The sequence below is a fragment of the Kryptolebias marmoratus genome, linkage group LG8, assembly GCF_001649575.2.
Source record: "Kryptolebias marmoratus isolate JLee-2015 linkage group LG8, ASM164957v2, whole genome shotgun sequence".
NCBI classification, from domain to species: Eukaryota; Metazoa; Chordata; class Actinopteri; order Cyprinodontiformes; family Rivulidae; genus Kryptolebias; species Kryptolebias marmoratus.
This window is the reverse complement of record NC_051437.1, coordinates 9200637-9225038: the sequence shown is the minus strand read 5'-3', so window position 1 is coordinate 9225038 and position 24402 is coordinate 9200637. Positions and strand designations below refer to the sequence as shown.

The 24402-nt window shown below is 43.5% G+C and overlaps 1 protein-coding gene across 2 annotated transcripts; it reads left to right on the top strand.

Moving 5' to 3' along the window:
* Window positions 1–1860: 1860 nt before the first annotated feature.
* Window positions 1861–24360, top strand: LOC108232027 (PDZ domain-containing protein 4). 2 transcript variants are annotated; one of them, XM_017409500.3, is made up of 8 exons: window positions 1861–3059; window positions 13074–13127; window positions 13454–13764; window positions 14789–14876; window positions 14987–15085; window positions 15190–15252; window positions 15486–15587; window positions 19646–24360. In XM_017409500.3, the coding sequence occupies exons 1-8, from the start codon at window positions 3000–3002 to the stop codon at window positions 21623–21625; spliced, it is 2757 nt and encodes a 918-aa protein (XP_017264989.1). In that variant the 5' UTR covers window positions 1861–2999; the 3' UTR covers window positions 21626–24360. The 2 variants fall into 2 exon arrangements, with proteins under 2 accessions (XP_017264989.1, XP_017264990.1); XM_017409501.3 differs by lacking the exon at window positions 13074–13127.
* The last annotated feature ends 42 nt before the right edge of the window (window positions 24361–24402 follow it).

Below are 24402 nucleotides of genomic sequence, written 5' to 3'. Positions count from 1 at the left end.
ACTTTTTTTTGTATTTACTTGGAAGTTTCTTTCGTCTTCATTTGGATGAATATCTTTGCTGTTGCAACAGTGAATAAAAGCTGATTCTATTCTACTCTATTCTGTTCTGTGGCTTTCCTTTTCCTTCCCTGTGGCAGTGCAGAGCCTCATCTAAATGCACAACCTGTCACAAGCTCTCTCTCTCTCACTCTCGCTCTCCACCTGCTATGAAAAAGAGCAATCATCCTGTTTTTTTTTTCTGTTTTCAATACCGCTTGGAAAAGCACAAGTAGACTCTGAATCGCTCAAATGGCACTGATGGGTGGATGAAGCCTGCCCGTCTGTGTCTTGATAGTGCAGCAATTTCCAACCTTGATATTTCATTCACTTTTATGTAGCTTTGCTTGTTATCTCGTTCTGTCCTCCTCACACTGAAGGCACAGAGTTCCCTGCTCTCGCCTTCCTGCCTGCAGACAAGCAGAGACAGAGGCAGCGAGAGAGTGAGGACGGAGGGAGGGGAGCGATAGAGAGGGTAGCAAATGAGGTGTGGGTAAAAATTATGGGGAGGTGGGGGACTGGAGAAGATTGCAGTAAAGCCCAGCCCTGAATCTGGAGTGAAGGTGGGTGTGGGGAGAAATCATTAAGTGTCGAGAATCCAGAAGATTCAGAGTCAGTAGTAGTGCGGCGTGCAGATCTTCATCCTCCTTCGGAAAACAAGCGCCTTTTGTGTTTCTCTCGCTCTCTCTCTCCCCCCTCGCCTCCCCTGCTGCAGTGGGGGGAGTGCATTTACCATCGAGCCCAAGGGGAGAAGGCAAGAAGTGTCCTCCAATCAGCCGTTAGTGATTTCCCTGATCCTGTGAGGATGCTGATGGGCGTTTATCACTGACCTGAGACGGGCGCTGCTCCACACTCCAGCCACCTGGATTACTCACAATGAATCTCTCCTTTTTTTCCCCCACTTTCACATTCATACTCCAAAGTGGATATTTAAATAGCATGACCAGAGGACAAAAGGACTAAACTGCACAAGCTGACTTCCCCCCTTTCATTTTCCTGCTGCAGATGGAAGACGGACTAACTTTTCCTTGTGCATTCGTGCCACACGAGGATTCCTTTTTCCACACCCAGAACTAGAGCAGAAAGGCATTATTTAATGTCATGCCAGATTTTTCTTTTTTCCCTCTCTTATTTTCCTGAAAGCATGTCAGGAAGACGATCCTCCTAGCCAACCCGGCAGAAAGCAGTCCTGCAGGGCTGACACATGCACATGGAGATGGAGGGAGAAGATGACAGCTGGAGCACACCTGCCTGCTGAGCGTGTCTGACACCTCGCTGCACTTTGATTGGCTGCCTGCCTCTCCAGAGTTTAGCTACCAGGTTTTTTTTTTTTTTTTCAACTCTCTCAAGTTATCATGCTACTCATTAAGAGGAGATAGCCTCCCTGCAGGTGTGTGTTTGTGCGTATTTAGCGTGAGGAGCCACAGAAGGACCCAGGTGTTGGAGCTAATCCGTCGACAGCTCGTCGATGAAGCTTTCAGACAAGACTCTCCAGCTGCGACCTCTTGTTTGAGGATTAAAGAAAGATAAAGGTCTAACCAACACGATGGGACTTAAGAGGAACATTACATTTAGACTCTGCTCTGTTTTCTGACGTTGATCTTAAACCAAAAAAAAAAAGAGGCTTCTGCACAAATTGATTAAATACTGAAGTATGACAGAAGATATTTCCAAGAGGTTTGTAATTTAAAAAACAATGATACTGAAAGAAATTTTGAACCAGAAAGCACCAAAAATCCATCTGATCCAAGAGCTTCTTTTCATTGATTTTCCTCAACATCTAAGAGTCTCGTCTGATCACTGCTCAAGAGGTCACTAATCTAATCAGAGTCCACGGTTCGCCTGGGCCCAGAGTGGTTCGAGTGGTGTGAAAACAGAGCTGCAAATCAATACGACAATATTTGTTTTGGTGCCTAAGGAACAAGCCAGATGTCCACTGCAATTTACAGTCAAATTCAGTAGCTACTGTTTTATATATATGTTTCATATACATTATTTGGAGAAGCTGGAAAACTACTTTTTAACCGGTGACACTTCAGCTGAGCGCGTTGGGAAATTAAGTAGCGTGTGTGTTTGTGTGTGTGGTAAAGCTTGGAGTTGAAAGGATGGTGTGTTGTCGCCCATCCTGACACAGGTGGATTCACCTTATCTTAGCTGCGCAGCTTCTGGCTTACAGCGTCTGGCTAATGGTGTCATGGGCTCCACCTTGTACCCCGCAGTCAGTCCCACTTCTACACTCGACGAGTTTCACTACAGCCGCGTGGAGAAAGGCCTCTAAGCATGCTCTGATCCTCGAGTAGGCGAGCGGAGCAGGAGGGTGTGTGCTGACAGGGCTTTCAGGAGGGACACGTTATCTCTGCAGACAAGCAGTCCTTCGGCAAAGCTGGAAAGCTGCGAAGCACAGCAGGTGGGACGTGCAGTGTGGGAGTGAGGAGAGCTCTGTGATAGTACAGCTTTGTTTGGACGTGCAGCATTGTGAGCGACAGTCATTCAGGGGGGTAAACTGCTCCGTGCTGCAGTTTTGGACTTTGATCACCCAGAGCAGCTGGGTAAAACAAGTCTGCACAACTATTTTGGACCAAAATAAATGTCTGCAACCTGAAGCACAAACTAACAGGACATTTACAACACATCTTCTCTTGTTTTCTGCTGGAATAGCTGCACAAAGAGACGCTAACTTGATGCCGTTTGCTCTACAACAAGCACACAAACTTCATCAGACTTGCTGAGGATTTTTTTTTTTTTAATGTTTGACCTGTGAGCACAAACACGGGACTGCAGAGCACAGCAGAGACGCAGTTCCTCCCTGCCGTGGATGAGCTGGTGTGTTACTCTTGAGGAGGACTCGTGTTATCCAGCACAACCCCTGCGAGTGAGGGTGGGGCTCTCCCGCTGCCACAGACAAAGAGTCCTGGTTTTCAGCCGCTGGGCCTGCAGAGTTCAGCCCCCTGGTTCAAGTCACCATGGGGTGCAACATGTGTGTGGTTCAAAAGCCCGAGGAACAATACAGAGTGATGTTCCAGGTGAGCTCCCCGTCTCCTTCTGTCTGCCTTTTTTACTGTGCTCTCCTACCTCCCATCTGAACCACCCTTACAGCGTTTCCTGCCGGACGACTGACGGCCACACATTTCTAATCATATTTTTTGTTTTTAGGAGAAATCAGAACATCATTTCACCAAAACAAATCTTAATTATGGAAGCCGTAAATAAATCAGTCATCTGCGCTCGTGAAAAAAAGAGAGTAATGAACTGCAAGATGGTTCAGTGCAAATATCTTCTAAACGCCACATCATTACCTTAAAATTAATAGAATCACGGATAATAACATGGGGATAAATGAAAGGAATAAATAGGAGCATCATCCAAACAGTGTGCCGATAAAACATGACAATACCATCACACATGGCCGTTAATAAAGTTCTTTAAACACAAAGAGCTAGTGCATGCGTCAGCATTCATTGAAGGAATGCACATCGCCCACCGCCTTTCATATTAAAGTTTAAAACTAACAATGCTGTTGTGTGGAGAAATGACAGAAAGTTGTAGATGTTTTGGTCACGCCCTCTTGCCAAATCTCTTGCCATCTGTTAGCACTCAGGGTATGTGTTGGGGGTGACTCTCAGCTACTACCACATCAGATTTTTATCTCTCTGTCTGTCAAATTTCTCTGGCGTTTAGACATTTTTGGGGTTTCTAAGGACAGTTAGTTGTGGTGGCCATCCTGAATTGAATTGACCCCAAATTGAATGAGTTACAGATGTGCAGCCAGTGATTGTTTTCTGAGTCTCATTAAAATCCATCCAGTTATTCATGAGATATTATGCTAACAAACAGACACACACACAGGCAAAAACATTATCACCCGCCTGCTGCAGGCAGTAATGACAAAAATCCATCATGTGTGACATTACTATAACCTCATTTTGCTCAACATGGACCTCGTTATCACCTGCTGACGACAGATGACAGGCGGGCAATAATGTTTTGCCTGTGTCTGTTCATGTGTCTGTCTGTTAGCAAAATATCTAACGAAAACAGAGATCAAACTTGAATTAGACTTTCAAAAAGGAATTATTAGGTGTACATCTAAAACTGATTAACCTTCGGAGTCAACCCGATTCAAATTAGCTGCCACAGGTATTTATTTTTAGCTAACGGTAAAATTTCTATGACTTGGTGAATTTTACATACAATCAGCTAAAATATGGTGTGGTATTAGCTGAAAGTCATCTCCAACACATGCAATGAGGTCTAACGGATTGTACTAAACCTCACATGATGTCACTCATAACATTTTTAAAAGGTTTGACCAAAATAGCTATAACTATATTATTTCTCAACACATTATGGTTGTGGCATGAAAGAGGGCGGGTGATTTGGATTCCTTCAAGGAAAGCTAGGCTTGTAATGTGCTGCATAAATCAGCTCATTACTCCTTGAGTTGAGCTCTTAATTGCTGCTCTGGGAAAGACGTTCTGTGACAAAGATACTGATAATTATAACAATGATGCTTCACAGTGATGATGATACGATAAGGGGGAGCGGAGTGACATGTGATGCGGAGCCGCAGAGCCAGAAGGATGGAAGGGTTGTTAAAACTGGGATAAAGTGTAGAGAGATGGGGTTGCCACGGTTACAGGCTCAGCACCACCTGCCAACTGGGACCACAGGCTGTTAGTGAGTAAGCTCATCTGGCTGCGCGACGCCTACGAAAAACTTCCTGCTCGGTGACTCCGTGATGCACGAGGTGGCCGAACGGAGCCCCACACTGACGAGGCATGAAAAGTGCTCGGTACCCATCGGATCACATGTAGTATCTGTGGCACCGCGAGCCTCAGCTGGGTCTCAGCAGCATGTCGGAGGCTGCGCCAGGCTAACCGGGCCGCTTCTGGTGCCAAGAGAGGAGAAAACAAGAAGAGCCCGAGTCCAAGTAGGGGCAATGTAATGAGCTGAAGAGGTAGCTGAAATATGTAAATGAAACAGAGCAAAAAAGACAAAAAAAGACCGACCATTTGTCTTCCTTTAAGGCATTTTTGTCTTTTTGCTTGACCTTCCAAGTCATTTATATGGAACAATGGTTGACTCTCGAACTGAAAAAAATTGTTTTGCCACGTTGTTTACGAACCCACCATAACAGCTAATACTTTACATTTCCAAATTTACACGCCAAATACCATTAAACAAAACGACAAAATAGATTTATACAATAAACATGAAATATCTTTGTTTTAAATGTCTTTAAGTTAATTTCATCACTTCTATTCTAAAATATTAAAACAATTGCACCCAAAAGCCAGGAAGATAATACAAATAAAGTTAACAAGGCTATTCATATACTTAAAGGCAGTCATTAAAAAGACATAAAGACCGGCAAATAAAGAAAAATCATAAAGTTAATGAAATCCGCACAGTTCTTTAATGTAATGTGTCCTCTAATTAAAAATCTGGAAGCAAAATTTGTGACTGGATACCAACTACCATGTGCATTTGTTTACCAATAAAAACAGCCAAAGTGACTGAAAATGGGCCAACAATGGAGGAGCTGTTAGAGATGATTTTATGAATTTACATTCAGTTTTGTTAAGTAAAGTATAGATATAAAGATAGATTAAAATAAAAATGTAAACCGGCACTGCTGAGCTCTGTCTTTGTCTTTCATGTTTAGCAGCAGAATCCCAGTTTTCCACCGAAACGTCTCCTCTCAGATTATACACTTGTCCGTTTCCCCCACATTTGTTTACCTGCTCAGACTACAGCCAGCCTAATGTAGGTCAGCCACGTGGCTCAAGCGTCCACATGGTTCCACAAGCGTTATGTTTACATCGAGTGCGGACCTGCATTTCAGAACTGCATACCTGAAAAACTACTGGATTAGTTTCAAACTGTACCATTTGATAAAGTCTAGGATAACCTTTGGAATGTTTTATTTCATACTATGCAATGAGTAGCTTCAATTTAATGACTAACATTTGAACTTAGTCTCCCAAACAAAGGTCTACGCTAAAGTAGGCTTGTAACATTTACATTTGCAGACCAATACAGAATTTGTTTAGGGTACATAAAAAGCAAACCCTGTTCACCTTCCAGCTGGGTGCTAAGTGTTCTCCATCAAACCATGAGCACTTTTTCCACCACACCTTTCACACACCCGTTGAACTGTTTGTTCTTCCCTGTAAACTGCCTCCCCTCCTGATAAATTACTTCACTTCCCATTTTTTTCTTTTCAGTAAAACCTGTCTCCAAAACAAAGCTCACAAAATTACCAAATGATGAAACAGACATGTTGAAGGGTCATTTACCAGGAGTAATAATAAAAAAAAAAGGAAAAAGCTCCGAGGACCAGAAGCTGCTGACTCTTTCCACATCGGTGACCTTATATCTAACAGGAGTCAGCTGTAATGACGCCGACAGAGCGCAGGCAAACATCCTTGAAAGTGTAATTTCACCGAGATGCTACTAGGAGCCTGTCATTTAAGAGCTGTGACAGACATGAGCGTGTTGTAACCAGACAGGTGTGGGGATGAGGAAGGGTGCGCGGTGACAGGCAGGAAGAGTGCTGAGCGATGTTGGGTGCAAAACTAATATGCGAAATGTGTCTGCGTAAGGTAAACAGATACTTCAGGATCCGTTCATACATACGGTGGTCTGAAACAGATGGCTGGAGGCAAACGAGCGTGAGACAACAGAATAAACGCAGATGGCCTAACAATGCAGAGGACGGGCCTGTGGCCACAAATCAGCTAAATAATCAAAATGCCAAAACAAATACAATTAAACAGGCATTTCTTAAAGGAAGGCATGCGTTGAAAGCCAGAGTTTTAACCAAATATGTTGCAGGACCTCTTAGTGTTTGAAGTATGTGTTGTGAGTCAGTCCCAGCTACTACCACACAAAATATTAGCTCAATATCTGTTAAACTGCCTGGGTTACAGCCATTTTTGTGTTGGCTAAGGTTGGCTAGCTGTGGCTGTCGTCTTGAATCAGATTGACTACAGAAGGTAATGAGTAGTAAATGTTGATTCAATGATTACTTTCTAAGAGTTTCATTAAAATGTGTCCACTTGTTCATGAGATATTCTGCTAACAGACAGACAGGGTTAACTCCAGCAGTTAGTGCCAAAGTTTTAAACAAAGATCCTGCGTGATCTGTCTGTGCTCAGAGTATGTGATGCAGATTACTCTCTGCTACTACCACACCAAACGATAAGCCAGTCTCTTTAAGCCTGACTGAGTTACAGCCATTTACGTGTTTGCTACATTTCATTAGCTGTTAGTGGCCATTTTTAATCAAGTTGATTCCGGAAGTTAATGAGGTGCAGATGCCTATCCAATAACTACTTTATTCAGAATTTCATTTAGATCTGTTTGGTTCATGAGGTATTTTGCAGGCAGACAAGCAAACACACACACACACAGGTAACTACATTATCGCTCACCTTTTATGGCGGTGGGTGAAAAAAAATCAGGAGGTAGATGACTGTAGACACCATGCTGCCTCTTTTTCATATAATTCAGTCTATTATTACACGTGATGATTACAAACACAACAAATCTGTCTGGCCAGCTGCTTGATTAATCCAAAAATCCAGTAAAAAAAAAAATTGAAAAAAAAGAAAGAAGGTATAATTAAATTCCCCGTTTTATGGCTTTCCATTTCTCCTTGAGAGGTTTTAAGCATTTCCCCCCCACTCAACTGACATTTATGATTTAAACTTCCAATCACGGGTCCATTTTCAGACAATAAATGCAGCATTTAACAGCTTAAGGCTGTAAACCAGGTCTGTTAATTTTAACTGTATCTAAACACTTGGTTCTCCTGCTGAAGGAATAAAACTCATGCATTATACATTCGGTCTTTGCTGCACGAGCACCTCGCTCCTGCTTGCTACACACCCAGTGGCATGTTTCTAATCAATATAGCCTCTGTAGCGCCAAGTGAAAGAAAAAGGGATAAAATGATAAATTAGACACACATGTAGCCCTGCATGCACCGCATAAACTAGATTGGTTTATTTGCTGCATTTTACACGCGTTACCTGACCTACACACACACACACACACACACTCAAAGTAAACCTGTTAGCCCCCTGAGCCCTGCAGCCGCTCCCTTTCTTTTTTTCCTCTTCCCATTCACTGTGAACCACAGAGGCTGTTTCCATGGCAACTGCCATCATTAAACAAACCTAATGTGCCTCCATTCACAGTGACACGCAGAAACATGCTGACATTCACAAGAGGTAAACACATCAGACTCCATGCATACTGATGACCTGCCGACAGCGGCAGGAATCAGGCGCACAGAGCCTCTAAGGTGTGAGGATACACTGAGGGGGTGGGACGTTTCACAAGTCCTATACTGTATATAAAACACTACGTTATACTGCAAGGATCTCACAGTTATTGGTGTTTTGTTGTTTGGGTCATTTTTGGAATCATTCCCATCAATATACGTCTGTAACATGTTTTTTTTTATTTTTATGACTTCATTCATTTTAATGGAAACAATTTACCTCCAATATACACAGAGGCACAGGTGTGGGGCTGTTTATTACAGCTGCTTGTCTTCATTTGTCCTCCTGCATCCTGTTACAGAACCAGCAAAAATCAGCTGAAGATGTGGGAAATGTCTTTTTTACTTTCATGTTGCGATCTAACTGATTCTGCCTACTTTGTGCAGCTGCATCAAAACTTTCAGCTCATTCAGGAGATCGGTGCTATGATTTAGAGTTTTTAGAGCTTTTTTGCTTTTCAAAGTGTTTCACTTTATTTAGGAATATTTTCTCCAGAGAAATACACTGACCTCTCTTCACTTCCTTCAAAGACATTGTTCCCTTTGAAAGTTTTTTATACGTTTATCTTTTAGCTACAAATCTGCTATTTGAACTGGCCTTTTGCTGCGTTTAGCTTTTAGCTAGCATTTTGCTACTTTTAGCTTTACCTATCCTTTTCCGGCCTTTTGGTTTGAGCTATCTATTTGCTATTATCAGCTAATGTTTTGCTACTTTTGGTTATCATTTTGCTCCTTTTAGCTCCTGCTTCTTTTTGTTTTACCAACTCAGTTTCAGCTTCTTTTTTTTAAACAATTCAGCACTCAGTCGTCACACTTTATTTTCCGAGAAAAAAAATACTATTTCTCTGGTTTATCTCAACATAACGGAGCATATTTTCTCAGGATAAATAATAATCTGGAGGATAATATCAGTAGATTTTACACTGACAGAATCTACAAACATCATGGGATAACTGTTTGGTTATCTTGAGATAACTGAACTAGTTTTATCTCATCAACCTTGCTTAAGAAAAAAAAGCTGTTTTCCCCTTTAAAATAACGCCTTGATTGCTCTTTATTTTTATAACTCCATTCATTTCAATGGAACCAAAATATCTCCACTTCCCAGTTACGGAGATACAGATGTGAGGATGTTTGTTTTAGCTGGTTGTCTTCATTAAGCCTTACGGCAGCATTATGCAGCTAAAATAATAAATCATGCTGTGAAAACACACGGGTGGTTATTTTAAAGGTCAAGCTTCAAACAGCAAAAACAAATAGTTTACTAAAGCTGCTAACACGCCACTCAGAAGTCTTCTGTAGTATCAGCTGGGTTTATTGTCAACAACATGTCTGCTCTCTCCGGTGAACTGTAAAGCTGCCATGTTTTGTTTGCCTGTGCACAGTTGCACGTGTCTGTCAGATACCTTTTCTTTCTCTTGATACGAGGAAAGAGGCAAACAGGCTGCTGATGGAGAGGATGTCACTCTGTTCTTTGAACAACTGAAGAGGCAGATAAAAAAAAACACATCGAGAGCGACTCTACAGACATGACTTTTCATTTGTCTTTAAGGATCAGCTCAAATCTTTTGATCTCTCAGATCTACTCTCTGTTCAGTGTTCAGCCCATAACGGATCCTTTGTTTTAACTGATTTAGATACTGACGATGCCTTCCTCCGAGTGGTCTCAGTGAGGCTCGTTAGCTGCTTCGGGATCATTTCAAGGAACGTTTGAAACCTATCAGTCAACACCTCCTCGCCTGCGTCGGATCTTGAAGCACTCTGTGCTCGTCTTTTCAAATCGGTGATGTGAAATGACCTCTCTGTCTCCCCAGATGAATTGATGTTCTGAGGAGGTGACTGCAGCGGCCTTCAAAGGGCGAAAGATGTGAACAATCAATGAGCGAACAAGTGGAATCCAGTATGTTGGGGGGGAAGATTTCTGTCTCTGAAAGCTAAAAAACAATCATCATCTTGTGTTGAAAAATGACAGCGTTACAGTCGTTTTATTCAAATCTTGAAAATAATGATATCTCGGATGATATTGTTGAGATCTTGTGCAACCTATTAGTGCTCAGTGAGTGTGTTGGGGATGACTCTCAGCTACAACCACATCAAAGTTTAGCTCACTATCTGTAAAACTGACCGAGTTATAGCCATATTAGAAATGAGCAGTGCTTACAGTTAATTAGTTGTAGATGTGCATCAAGGGACTACTTTTGGAGAGCTTCATTAAAATCCCTCCAGTGGTTTATGAGATATTTTGCTAACAGACAAACTCTGTCACACTCACACAAGCAGAAACCTGATCACCAGCCTTTAGTGTTTTGGCACCAGGTGATAAGGAACAGAAAAAAATCCATGAATCAAAGGTTGGGACAAACTCTTTGGTGCTGAGGGGAGCGTGTTATCCTGTGATTGTTTGTGTATTTTTGTTGTTCCCTGTGTGACTTCAATGTTTCATCTCAGCCCGCTGGACCGCCCCTGAGATCAGCTCGCTCTTTAAAGAACCTCCAGATAAAAACGATAATCATGCAGCTTCCCTTCGGTAATTTCCCGGGAGGTTTTTATTTTACTGCGTGTCTGTGTGCAGCTGCAGGTGAACCGAGAGTCAGGCTCGATCAGTATTCCCATGCAGCCGGCAACTTCCTCGAAAGCTTGTTTTCCTTGTTTCTCCTCGGTTCACCAACCCCCCCCCGATCCCCCATCCTTCCTCCTTCCTTCAGAGCATCTCCTTCTTAGTTTTCTCTCCTTCCACTTTGAACTCTGCATCGCTTTCATCTCCACCCCCCACATCACCCCCGCCGTCGGCTTTCACTGCCACCCACCACCTTCTGTGAATTCTGGAGGGTTTCATGTTTGTTATTCTGTGAATCCTAATTCCACTTTTAAACATATTTAAATTTTATACGCTAAGCAGGGAGTGTTCATTATTTGCAGAACCGGTGTAGCTTATAAATAGAAGATGTGTGAAGTGACCTACTAACTCAGAGATAACAGAGAGCAGGACGTCACAAAACAACCATTACCCTCCATGAAGTCATCCTCAAAGCTGCCTCAGCACCTCTCATTGATAATGAATGAGCCCCCCCTCCCATCCCTTCTATCAGTATTCATATCTGTCACTCACCCCCTCAGACTTGTCTCCTAATAGCCTCTCTTGCTGATGCTGGATGCTGCAGAGCACTAAAGCACGACGAACCTCCTGTTGTTAGGAATGAAATCAGAGCTCAAGCAGAAATACAGCACATACACACAGAACAACAGAGTGTTCATTTCTTCATCACCAATGTGCCATGTGAGGAGGAAGCATCTTTTTTTGTTGTTGCAAAGAATCTCATTAGGACAGACAGCAAGATTTATGGGGGGACATTACTGCGAGGAGGGACGAGCACACAAGGAGCTGGAGCGGCTGAAATAGATGGGCACAGAGGAGGCCGAGGCGGACCCTCCAGGGAGGGGACGGGGCAGACAGATCTGCTGAGGCAGCATGGCAGAAGAAGTCCAGGGTGTGGAGGGAAACAGGCGAGGGAAGAGGCAGGGCAGGACGTGAAGATGGAGGCCTAAAAGAGAGGGCTCTGAAAAAGGGAAGAAGACATAAATCGAAGGGGGGGGATGGAGGTTCGGCCGGACGGGGGAAATAAAACATTAGGAGAACGGGAGCTGAAAAGTGGCAGGAAAGTTTTTTGTGCTTGGCTGCTCAGGGGAACATTGATTTGACATGCAATTACTGGAAGAGGGCGAGAGATGAGAGGGGAGGGGGGGCGGGTTGGAAACGTGTCGCTGGCAGCCAAGGTCAGCGGCTTAATCAAACTGTACAAAGATCTGGTTCACTAAGTCCTCTCACAGACACACACGTATCATTAGGTCACTGCCTGTCTGTGTCAGGCATGAGGAAACCTGAATCAGTTGGCCTGAAAGTGGTACGGTAACCACGGTAACTGTTCTGTTTTGGTAGAAGCTGCATCCGTTTGAACAGCCAGGAACTAGTTTAAAGAAGAAATAACTTCCTGTTTGCACAAACAATGAGGAGCAAGCAGGAGCACAAGTTTAAAAAGAAAGTTTTATTTTTGTTTTTAAAGTAGACCTTCTGTTAGGTAGTTATGAGCAGTCAGTATCTTACCTGCAGTAGACAGCCTACAGAGCGATCTCACTCTGGAGAAATGGGGAGAAGTTCTTTCTCAAATGTCAAGCTAACTTGAATTTAAGAAATAATTGTGGTTGTATGTAAACCTTTGAGTTGTGTCACTTTTCCATCAGACTGATTTACACCGAGGGCTTACTGGGTGGGAGCATGTTTTTCGATCCATTTCTGTCTGTAGTCTGTCTGCGCAGCCATCTGATGAAAAAAGAAGAAAGAAATAAAACAATCTTAACCAATCCATGAGCTTGTCCCACTTTAACATGTTAAAGTTAGTTTTTATGTGATTGATGTCTGCTCTGGATCAGGCTCCAGGAGCTGGTAGCTTGACTCTTTCATGAGGTTTTCTGTCTCGTTTTTGAAACACAGATTGTTTTAACTGCTGTCTACTGCAGGTAAGACACCGGCTACTTAAACCCTCTCCAAGCCACCTCAGAAAAGTTTAACTATTCCTCTAATGTGCAAAAAAATGAAGAAAAAAATCATTTAGATCTCTGTCAGTGCTAATAAGAGTCTCTCTTCTTTTTTATAGAAGCCTTCCAAAAGACTTTTCCACTTTCTGACTGTTCAGTTGTAATTAATTTCTAACTCATCCTTTTGCTACTTTCTTTCTCTCTCTCTCCACAGAAGAGTCGTTTAGGCAACATGCTGTGCTCTTTTGACACTGAGGGGCGATTAAAGGTCTCTGTATTCAGCTTTCTGCCCTGTTCTTCGCCGTGTTATAGCTTCTGAAAAACGTTTTTTTCGTTTCATTCCTGTTCTGTGTTCGAGTGTATTCATCTAATATTTTGTGTGCTAACATGGTCTCAGTCTGTCTTTACTTTAGGAGTGTGTAGCTGTGCTGTTCCTTCCTGTAGTTACTGCTGTGTACAATTTATTTTGTCTTTTTAATTTTGTAAAATTCTATCTGTGTGTCCAGATTTTTCAGGCTTGTATAGAAATAGAAACCTTTTTTTTTGCTCCATATGGTTTAATTTATGTAACATTTCTCTTTTACTCCGTTCTAGGTGAATGGGAAGGAGCTGTCTCGCCTTTCTGGAGATCCCACCCTGGACATACGGGACCCCGTGCTGTCCAGCATCCTGAGGCGGGGGGTCCGCAGGCGGGCGGGCCCCGTCGGAGCTCCTGGAGGCCAAGTGTCAGTAACCATGGGCATGGCCGACTGTGTGGACACCTGCACCCAGACAGACATCAGCTTCCAGCATATGTTGACTCTGGGCAGGAGCGGGCAGCATCCCTGTGGCGCTCCACCCCCACCCGACCCCCCGCCGTCCCCTCCACTACCGCCACTGCTGGAGCCGTATCTGTTCAGTGAAATGTGAGTGGGAACGGCCTCAAAGCTTTCTGTAGCTGGCCCGGTCACCAGACCAGAACTCATCTGCTGTTTGAGTTAGCCTTTTGGCACCTTCAGTGGGCCTTTAATTGAAATGTTTTAACTCTTAGTTAGCCCTCTGGTACCATTAGTTTAGTTTAGGTTAGTGTATCTTAACTTGCATCATTTCTGATCTGTTCAGCTGAGGTTCTTAAATCCTAGTTTAGTTTATGTTGGTTTATTATCAGTTTATTATATCTTAGTTTGGTTTTCCTCAGTTTATTTTTAGCATGACTTAGTATGACTTGTTTTAGATAAGTTTAGTTTAGCTTTTTATATGTTAGTTTACCAGCTTAGCTTTTCATCTGTTTGTGTTACTTTTGCTCATTTATTTCATTTAGATTGTCTTAGCTCATGTTTTAGAGAAGTTTAGTTTAGCTTTTTATAGCCTAGTTTCCTAGCCTCTGTTTATTTTAATTCTGCTCATTTATTGTATTATGTTTTTATGATGTAAAGCACTTTGAACTGCCTTGTTGCTGAAAAGTGCCATATAAATAAATTTGACTTAACTTAGACCGGGGCAATCTGGTTTGAATCCAGCGTCTGTCAGATTACAGTCATGATATTAAAAGTACTGATGCATAAGCAAATACCATCCATCCATCCATTTCTTCACCTTCTCCTTTCCTGGTCACAGGGAGATGGTGTCTCCAGCAGTCACTGTGCGAGAGGCGGGGGACACCCTGGACAGGTCGCAAGTCCATAAGCAAATACCCTTATAGCTATTTGACAAGTTTAGTCTTTTTTATTTCTGTATCCTCCCACTGTGTTAGTAAAAGCTCAGCCAAGAAAACAAATCTCTGGTCTTGGCATCATCTTTTCACCTATCTGGATACAGACCTCAACGACATCACAGGATACGTCCTTATTTGCAGGGCACCATGAGAAGAACCTTCTTGAACCTTCAGACGGTACATCAATACCGTGCTTAGACCTGCTGGTATCTGAAGTTTCTTGTTCTCCTCCTCAGCTTTACAGAGCCTGTGTACTACGACCCGACTGACTACTTTGACATCACTCAGCATGAAGTGGACCGGCAGGACGAGCTGGAGTATGAGGTGAGGGGCTGCTACCATTGTGAAAAAAAAAAAAAAAAAAACAACTCATGTGACAGACAGCTGGTCCACTGTTCTCTGTCTGACAACCACCAACTCTAACCGCACCACAGGAGGTGGAGCTGTACAAGTCCCGTCAGCAGGATAAACTCGGCCTGACAGTCTGCTACAGAACTGACGAGGAGGAGGATCTGGGGATCTACGTAGGAGAGGTAAAGGGGGTATCACAAAACCAGAAGCTCTAAAAATCTTTTTAAAAATCTTTGATGTTTTCAAACATTTTGTCCTTTGTTTTTTTTTTGTTTTGTTTTTTTAGGTGAACCCAAACAGCATCGCTGCAATAGATGGCCGCATCCGAAAAGGAGACAGAATATTACAGGTATCCTGAGTACAAATTGCTTTTCTGTTTATCTAGCACTGATCTTAAAACTCAACACCTCTTCCACAATAGGGGTTCGTTTCACTGCAGCGTCCTGAATTTTATTATCCGGTGCTGTTTAGCAGAATAGAAAATGTTTTTTTTCCTGAAGTGTGCAGTGTAATTGAACCTCTTGATGCAAGGAGTTTTACATTATTGGCTCATAGCTCCATCTTCTCCTTTCCCCCTGTCAGATAAATGGAGTGGACGTCCAGAACAGAGAGGAGGCGGTAGCTATTCTCACCAGAGAGGACAGCACTAATTTCTCCCTGCTCCTCGCCAGGCCTGAGATAGAGGTGAGGAAATTGGGTAGGTGGTCTTCAGGGAGAGCGCAGGGAGGCTCATTTTGAACGGTGACCTAAAAAAAAACGACATTGTGCTCCATTTATCTCACAAGGTATGAAGCAAGACTCTGGCTCACCTCTTTAGGTGCAACCTTTAGTTGTAAGATGGCAAAAAACAAATGACCGGAGAGGAACATGTAGAGCAGAAAGTGGGGAAAACAAATGAAACCCTGCAGGAGGACTGCAGAGGGAGAGCAGAGATGTTCAAAAACACAAGACCAGAGATGACTTTAAAGCAGTAGTTCATCATTTTCTTTGCAGTGGGGTTCGGTGGAAGGACTATGACTAAATAATAGCTTACCTGCTGCAGATAGCTCATAGAAGGATCTCAGTTTGGAGAAATAAAGTTTAATTCTCCGTGGATCGACGAGTTTGTCTAGTCTGAGCAAACACTGTTTAATAAGCTTTTACATCCTCATCTATTCACAATGCTTGGTTGTTCACATATAAATACTTGCAAACAGTGGCAGCAGCAACTAGCTGTAGCAGTCCTGGTGCAAACTAGGGTATTTTCAGCAGGAAATTCATAATGTTTCCGTCAGAGTAACCATGTTAAGTGATGACGTAGAGGTATTGCGTGAAGCACTTTGAAACCTTTGAGATTGGAGTTGTTGTAGGACAGCAGCGGTCCACTTTGGTCTCGGTTCTGCTCAGACGACCTGTTTGTCCTGGTAGGGTCAGTCGAAGGCAATCGGGCTTGGTTTGTTTCATCTCTGAAGATGTGTTGCTTCTCACCTGAGGAGCTTTATCATTTCAAACTGAAAAAAAAAAAAAGTGCACTTTGCATGCAAATCACATTCCCTCCCCTCCCTCCTGAGAGCTGCAGGGGTCTTTGTTAGTCTGGTCTGCATGAGAGATGCTTTGCTAACGTTCATAAAGGTGTGAAGCTGATATGAGGTTAGATTCAAAGCTGCTTTGTTGGTGCTGCAAAGGTCAACTCTCAGGCCTCCTCCTCTGTTTAATGTTCACTTCCCCTTTTTCTCTCAAATCATCCGTCTTCTCTGTCCAAAATATGGACATTTCTGTCCTCAAAACAGCATCTCCTATTCTTGAGAAGTTGAATGAGCTGCTGGGGGTTGACCTGAAGAGCAGGCTCTCCTGTAGTACATGTGCTTGTTTAGTTATATATATAAAGATCAGAACACGGTTCGCTGCACTGAACTGTGTACACTCCAGCTCCTGTTTGGATTTTTCATCTTTTGAATGAACCAGTTTTTGTCTGAGGCTGTTGTTGGGGTTGAAGATCACCAGGATGTTGTACCACAGTGATGTGGATTTTCCACCCATTGTTCTTTTCTCTGTTTGATGCTGAGGAGGATTTTTTTAAATTATTATTCCTCTCTGTTGATTTGACAAAAGCCTAACTTGGGTATCCACAAGTCTGGAGCGTTGTCTTGGTATGTTTGTTCTTTTTCTTCTGTCTTTGTGGGCTTACTCTCGGCCCGACGGTGTAAGGTTCTGATGATAGACAGTCCCTGATGCGATTTAATTGGTCCGTGTGTGCTGCTTTTCAGTATACTTCAACGCTGAGACTGTTATCTGTTTCAGCTTTTCACTGAACCATCCAAGAAGGGCAGCTTGTTGTTTTCCACACCCTCCCTGCAGAATGTGACGTTCTTGTTTAATGAGTTTGATGAAGTCTACAGTTTAAAGCCTTGGAACGGCCCAACTTTTTGTTCGATTTGAGTAAAATCTAAGGTCATTCAAAGAAATATTTACAGGTAATAAAATTGTTCAAAACCTTTCCACAGAACCCCACTCTCAAAGATCTGAACCATCCCTCCTTTAACCACAGCAATAATAAGTGAAACCACTTATTTCTCACAAGGTCATTCTTGACAGACATGAAAGCACCTTAAACCATCTTTCCCAAGTTAGTAATAATCTCACAGCGTCACACACTCTGACCCTCTCAAATAGATTTTTCACTCCGTATCATTACCGAAATGTGCTGCAGGAGGAAACGGCCGGAGTTTATGTGAGAACAGAGAAATTTGTATTCTCTCGGAGCTGCGGGGCAGATTTAAAAGGTGCTCATTAAAACAGGAGGTCAAAGACTCTCCCTCTCACATACGAGCACAAGTAACCTTTTCTTTTTCTTTTTTTTGCTTCCCCCAAACACGTCCTTGTGTTTAAATATATGAACAGAAGAGGTGCCTGCAAAAGGCTGACAAGATTTATAATGCCCGGGCATTGTTCCACATTAAGATTCAGAGAAGGAGGGGAGCGTGGAGATTCATCTGAGGGGAAAGGCACAAGCAGAGGTTAAAGCCTGATCTGTTGTCTTAAAGGGGGAGGAGAGATAAAGAACTGAACGGGTTTATCAAAGACAAAGAATAAAGTTGAAGATAATCAAAACCTCGGCTGATCGTCTGCATGTGGTTCACATTTAAATCAAACTAATTAGTCAGAATCTGCAAAGAAAGGCGGGGAGGGGTGAGTGGCTCTAGTGTTTTTATTATATTTGATGGATTTTGAATGAAGGACAAATCTGAGCTGAAAACACAAAGAATATATAACTATAAAATAATGATTCAAGCTAAATGGATTCTTCTGAATTGGATTTTTTATCCTACAGTTTTGAATAAATAATTACTGAAAAGAAAAATATCTGTACAAGAAGGCATTGAGTCCTTTAAATCATTTAATGACTTAGTCAATCAGTATGAACTAAATTCAATTCCAGGAAGCTGAATGATAATAAAAGCCATCTGGAGCACTGGCTCCATCTGGTGACAGAGAGGATCGCTGCTCTGATATCAGCTATATCCGCTGAAATCAGTCAGATGAAAACATAATGCTCAGGATTCCCTCGCGCTTACAGAGGATCAACAACGAAGCTCTGTTCAGTTCTTTACAGGTTTTTAATATCGTCTTTTTTTTTGTTCTTTTCTGATCCTCTTGAATTATCATTCATCCCCTTTTTCACTCCTCCCTGCAAGCTGCTCATCATAAATAATAAATAGGCAGAAGCCACACAGGGCTGTATCTGGAAATATTTGTGCACTTTTGCAATTTTTTATTCTAGCTGTTAGTATTAATAAGGGGTTTTGGAATTACAGTTATTTAATATGTAAAACCCTTTTTTATAGGAAGTTAAAGCACAAATGGGCAAACTATTATAACCAAAAAATAAATTAAAAATAACTCATTTTAACTACTTTCTTGAGAATGCTTCGCATTTATATTATTTTTTTTCTGCCAGATTGCCTTGGTGGAATGTTTTCACTCCCTAATCTGTACCCTGAAGCCCACTTCAGCAAGTTCCACAGGATTGGACTGAATCTAATCAGACAATCTATTTGTGTCCATCCACCTGTTTTCTTAAACCACATCTTCATTCAGGGTCGCAGGGAGCTGGTTCAGTGGGGAGGAAATCTGAGTACCCAGACAAAACTTGTGCATGCACGGGGAGAAATATATCTGTGTACACTTCTGGATTCATCTGTTCCGTCTGTCACATCTTTACTGTGAGCCTTTACCAAAAGAAGCGTTTCAAACCCAAGCCATCATTTTTTCCTTACAATTAATGTCATATGTTTCAGATTATGAGGCCTTTTCAAGCCTTTGTCTGTCATTTCCCCTCATCATTCTGGTCTTCAAAATTGATCTGGCCTGAAAATATTTTTGGCAAAGTCTGATTGTCTCTACCTGTTTGTTGTTTTTTTTTTCTTCAGATTCTGCCATGTCATAATTTGGGCCCCCTATATTTCTGTTATTTGTCTAATGAACTTGCTTTGTTTTTACAGCTCAGGGTTTTTTATTTCACTTGCTTCAAGAAATACTTGAAGCACGAGTTTCCAAATACATACAATCTGGGATCACCATCTGAAATGAACCACTTGTTTCGCTTTTATTACATTCAGTGTCAATTATTAAGATGTATAACATCCTAACATATACTTTCCTCTTTGTTTTTCTTCTTCTTCCTTCTTCAACCCTGACCTCCTCTGCTGCAACGCAACAATCTAAACTCCCCTGCTTGTGCCCCACACACCTTTACTCGCCAGAACGACAACCAGCTGGATCCTGATTACCTGGACATGGAGCCACTGGACAACGCCATTCACCTGAGCAGCAGTCCCAGAGTGAGGACCAGCACCTCTGTCCCAGGCGCAGGACAGAGCGGCTCCGCGATCGGAGGTGTGCTGTCGAACCACACTCACTCGCTGAACCGAGACTCACCCGATTTGCTCCAGACGGTTCTGAGCAACAGCCAGGAGCTGGACAGTGGGGTTGGCCGCACAGACGAAAGCACGCGCTACGAGGAGTCCTCAGAGCACGACCTTCTGGGTGATGACCACACCAGCGCCTCCAACACCAACACAACTAACACACCAGGCAGCATGCGCAAGTTTCTGTCCAGCAGAGGGGACACTCCCCCCCTGCTGCATTCCCAGGACCTCCAGTTCAGCACGGACTCCCTGCTTGGACTGGAATGTTTTGGCGGAGGAGGTCTGGAACAGATGGAGCGTTTGGAGAGGACCTACATGGCCGATTCCGTGAGGATGATGATGCCTGGGCTCACCGAGGAAGAGTGCGAGAGGTATAAAGAGCTCCTGGAAATCAAGTGTTTCTACGAGAAGAACAGTCAGGCTCAGGGAATGGCGCAGGAGGAAGGGGGCGTCCCGCTGGACGAGAACAGGAACGAGAGCCTGACGCAGCACGAGCTCGCGCTCCTTGAAGAGGAGCTGCGCCACTTGGAGTTCAAGTGTCGGAACATCCTGAGGGCGCAGAAGATGCAGCAGCTGAGGGAGCGCTGCATGAAGGTTTGGCCTCAAGAGGACAAGAACGGAGCAGGGGCTGGACGCCTGGAGATGAACGGGGCTTTGGTGGGTGAGGAGTCCGGTCATCACGCTCTGTCAGACATCAACGAGCTGCCTGAGAGGGAGCGCTCTGATAAGGACAGCACGAGTGCCTACAACACTGGAGGGGAGAGCTGCAGGAGCACGCCTCTGGTCAGTGAGCAGCACCCTTCACCCTCCACGCAGAGTCTGGAGGGCGGCGAGCCTCTCCCTCCAGCCTTCACCAGGCAGAAAGAGAGGGGATCCAGAGCCGAAAGGCGGGACGAGATACAAGCAAACCTAAACCAAGCCTACTCCCCACACTCTCACAGGAGAGGAGCCGAGACCAAGACATCCAGCCCCGGTCCGAAGGTGAGGTCCCTGTCCCGGGATGTGGGAACCAGGAGGGGCTCAGATGGAGGAGTGAGACGGAAAGCAGGCGGGACAGCCGAGAGGGCTGGTGGACGCAGTGCAGAAAACAGCCCCTATCTGTCCCGCCGTCAGACTGAAGACATGCCCCCGCAACGCTACCTGAGCTGCATGCAGCTGAGGTCCCCCTCAGCGTCTGAGTGCCTGGGGGGAGTCAGAAACGCTCCCAAAGAAGGCCACATGGAGATGGGAAGTGCCACCAGTCCAATGAGCCTGGGCAGCACGTGTAAGGACGTTCCCCAGGCCCCAGGCGCTGTCCCCTTCCCCTTGTCCCCTCCGCTGATGCCTGCTTCCCCCAGGATGGAGTGGAAGGTCAAGATCCGTAGCGACGGCTCGCGCTACGTGGCCAAACGGCCCGTGAGGGATCGCCTCCTGAAGGCACGGGCCATGAAGATCCGAGAGGAGCGCAGCGGGATGACGACGGACGACGACGCCGTCAGCGAAATGAAGATGGGCCGCTACTGGAGCAAAGAGGAGCGCAAGCAGCAGCTGCTGAAGGCCCGAGAGCAGCGGCGACGCAGGGAGTTCATGATGCAGAGCCGGCTCGACTGCCTCAGAGAGCGGGAGAAGGAGCAGGGCAGCGGCGGAGGAGGGCAGGGGCAGGGGCAGCAGCAGGAGCCCACCATCTTGGAGCTTTGCCACCGAAGGAGCATGAAGAAGCGAAGTCGCAGAATCCTGGACAACTGGATCACTATACAAGAGCTGCTGGCACATGGGAGCAGGTCTGCAGACGGGAAGAAAGTCTACAATCCGCTGCTGTCTGTAACCACCGTCTGAGATGCTACAGATGAGGGGGGGGGGAAGACAAATTGACAAGGAAAAAACAAGTGGTTTTGTAATCTGTTGTGGCAGCCTAAAGGTCAAATTTTAAAGACACAAAAAGAACAACTCAAGGCCGAGAAAGCAAGGATTTCCAGAGACCAGAAACGACAAGAATCTTCCAAAACTGCAAGAAAACATATTTACACCGTGAATATGAAGATCCATTCCAGATGCAGTGTATCCGATGTATCCTGTAGCACAGGACAGTCTTTAAGACAAAGGAAACAGAGCACAAACTGCGCTTATTTAATCCTGGTAACAAGGCTGTTTAGCAAAATGCCACCGTCTGCTGTTCGTAGGATCTCAACGAAAACTAATGTTTCCAGGCCTTGATTACATTTTAGTAATTTCCGGAAAACGGGGCTAAAAGCAATGCAGCTGTGAAAGACACTTGCAGAAAAGTCACTTCAGTGCCATAAAACTGTATGCTTAGTGTTCAAGGGGGGGTTCTTTTAAAGGCAGAGCACATCTTGAAAATGCTTTTTGTGCTTGTATAGATGCGGTTAAATTTGTTTGTACCCTTTCATCAAAGAAGGAAAACCCTGCAATGGTCACTAAAATAACTTGAAACTGGCCAAAGTACTAAAACAAAAATTTAAGTGAAGTCAACTGATGAAAATATATTTCTTTTAATTTTGAATAAAACCAAATAATGAAACTGGCTTTAACAAAAAGGAAGTTAATATTTTGTTACACAACTTTTTGAGGCAGTTAAGAGATTTCTGTGACTTTCTCAGAGATTTCTGCATCTGTCCACAGGTATTTTGGCCCAATCCTCCTGAACAAACAGCTCCAGCTGTTTCAGGTTTGAAGGGTTCCTTCTCCAGATGTTTATGCTCCTTCCACAGATGTTCCACAGGATTTAGATCAGGGCTCAGAAGTAGTCATCTGTATAGTCCAGTGTTTGGTTCTTAGCCATTTTTGTGTGTTTTGGGCTGTTATCATGTTGAACCCATGACTTGTGACAGTTTTCTGACTCTGAGCAGCACATTTCATCCCAGAATGCCTTGATAGTCTTGAGGTTTCATTGTAGATTCAAGGCCCAGAACAGAACCGAGCCTCCTCCATGTTTCTCTGCAGGTTCTGTGTTCTTTGCTTCATTTTAGGGTCTGTGAGCTGAGGGGAGTTGTTGCCTCATCTGTCTCATCTGTCCAAAGAACATTCTCCAAGAAGCTTTGGAGCCTGTTAACATGCATTTTGACAAATTCCAGCCTCACTTTTTTATGATTTGATGTCCTTCTCTGTCGTCTTCTTTAAGTCCACTGTGGCTCAAAGAGACCGATGGTGTGATCTGACACTGATGAACTTTGACCTTGGGGTTCACCTCTAATGTCTTTGGAAGTTGTTCTGGACTCTTTGGTTACCCATCATATTATCCATGTCTTCAGTTTGTCATCAGTTTTCCTCTTGTGGACACGTCCAGGGAGGTTGTCTCCAGTCCTGTGGACCTTAAACCTCTGAATAATCTGAGCAGCTGCAGTCAGAGGAACGTCCAGCTGCTTGGAGACGGTCTTATAGTCTTTATCTTTAACGTGCTGCTTGTTAGTTTACTTTCTAAGCTCCTGAGACAACTCTGTCCTTATCTTCCTGTCCTCCATGTTCAGTGTGTTACACATCATGATACCAAACAGCACTGTGACTACTTTTCACCCTTTAAACAGGCAGGCTGACTGATTACAGGACTGAAGACACCTGTGATGCTGATTACAGGACAACTTAATTTAACATGTCCACGTGGACGAGTGAGTTTTAGTCAGTTATAGGGTACCATCCTTTTTGTCAAGGCCAGTTTGTTTATTTTTTTTTATAATTCTGTCGACCCACAGTTCAAAAGAAATGTTCGATTTTCAGTCAGTTTTTTCTTGTTGCTTTTGTCTGTTTCAAGTTATTTCAGACTGCTGTGGGTTTTCCTCATCTTTAACAAAAAGGTGCAAACAATCAACCCATCTTTGTTTCTCACGAGGAGCTGAGCGGTGCCTTCCTTTCAGGCAGAATCGACTGTGTAGCACAAAAAACAAAAGGCGGAACGGAGAACAAATGCTGAAGCACAAAGCAGCTTTCTTTTAACCAGTTCATTTTTATTATGTTTTGCAAAGAAAAAAAAAAGGCTGGGCAGAAAAAGCTGCTGGGGTCACCGAGTGCTCCTGACTTCTTTCAAGGTGTTGAAACTTTGAGTAAATACCTGAGAACGCCTGTTAGAAGAGGGGCTTCTTGAATGAAAGACAAGTCCAGTAGCTTTTATATTGCAGTTCTTATAAAACAGCTTGGCATTTTGTTTGTCACCAATAAAGGTTTTTAAAAAAACACTTGCTTTCATTCAGACCGGTAATCTTAGGTTGATAAGAAATTATTAACGCCAGCACCGACTGTGACCCAGACTTCTTCATCATTAATAATCTCATTTATAAGAAACAGCCTGATAAAGTCCACAGCTGCAGCAGCTTTGTTTGAATGCAAACTACACGGAGTTAACCTGTTTATATTAACTAATGAATAAAAGCTGCTTTCTCATTTGGCTTTCATGCATGTTTGATATTGAGACTGAAATGTTTTTTCACTTCAACACTGAAGGCTTTTACTCTAACTGTGGTCGTCTTTTTATGGTTTTGTTAAAACATTAGCATAGACAAAAAAAAAAAACATGGTGTATTTGTTCAAAATTGTGACGTGTCTGAAATTTTACATCTAAGCCTTTTTTTTTTTTAAATAAATAAATGCTGTGATTATGAAAA

Bases quoted from the DNA above. Each gene is read 5' to 3' on its own strand.
- LOC108232027 (XM_017409500.3), top strand. From the start codon at position 3,000: ATGGGGTGCAACATGTGTGTGGTTCAAAAGCCCGAGGAACAATACAGA. The intron at 3,060-13,073 runs GTGAGCTCCCCG...CTCTCTCCACAG, and splicing joins AATACAGAGTGATGTTCCAG to AAGAGTCGTTTAGGCAACAT. The intron at 13,128-13,453 runs GTCTCTGTATTC...ACTCCGTTCTAG, and splicing joins ACACTGAGGGGCGATTAAAG to GTGAATGGGAAGGAGCTGTC.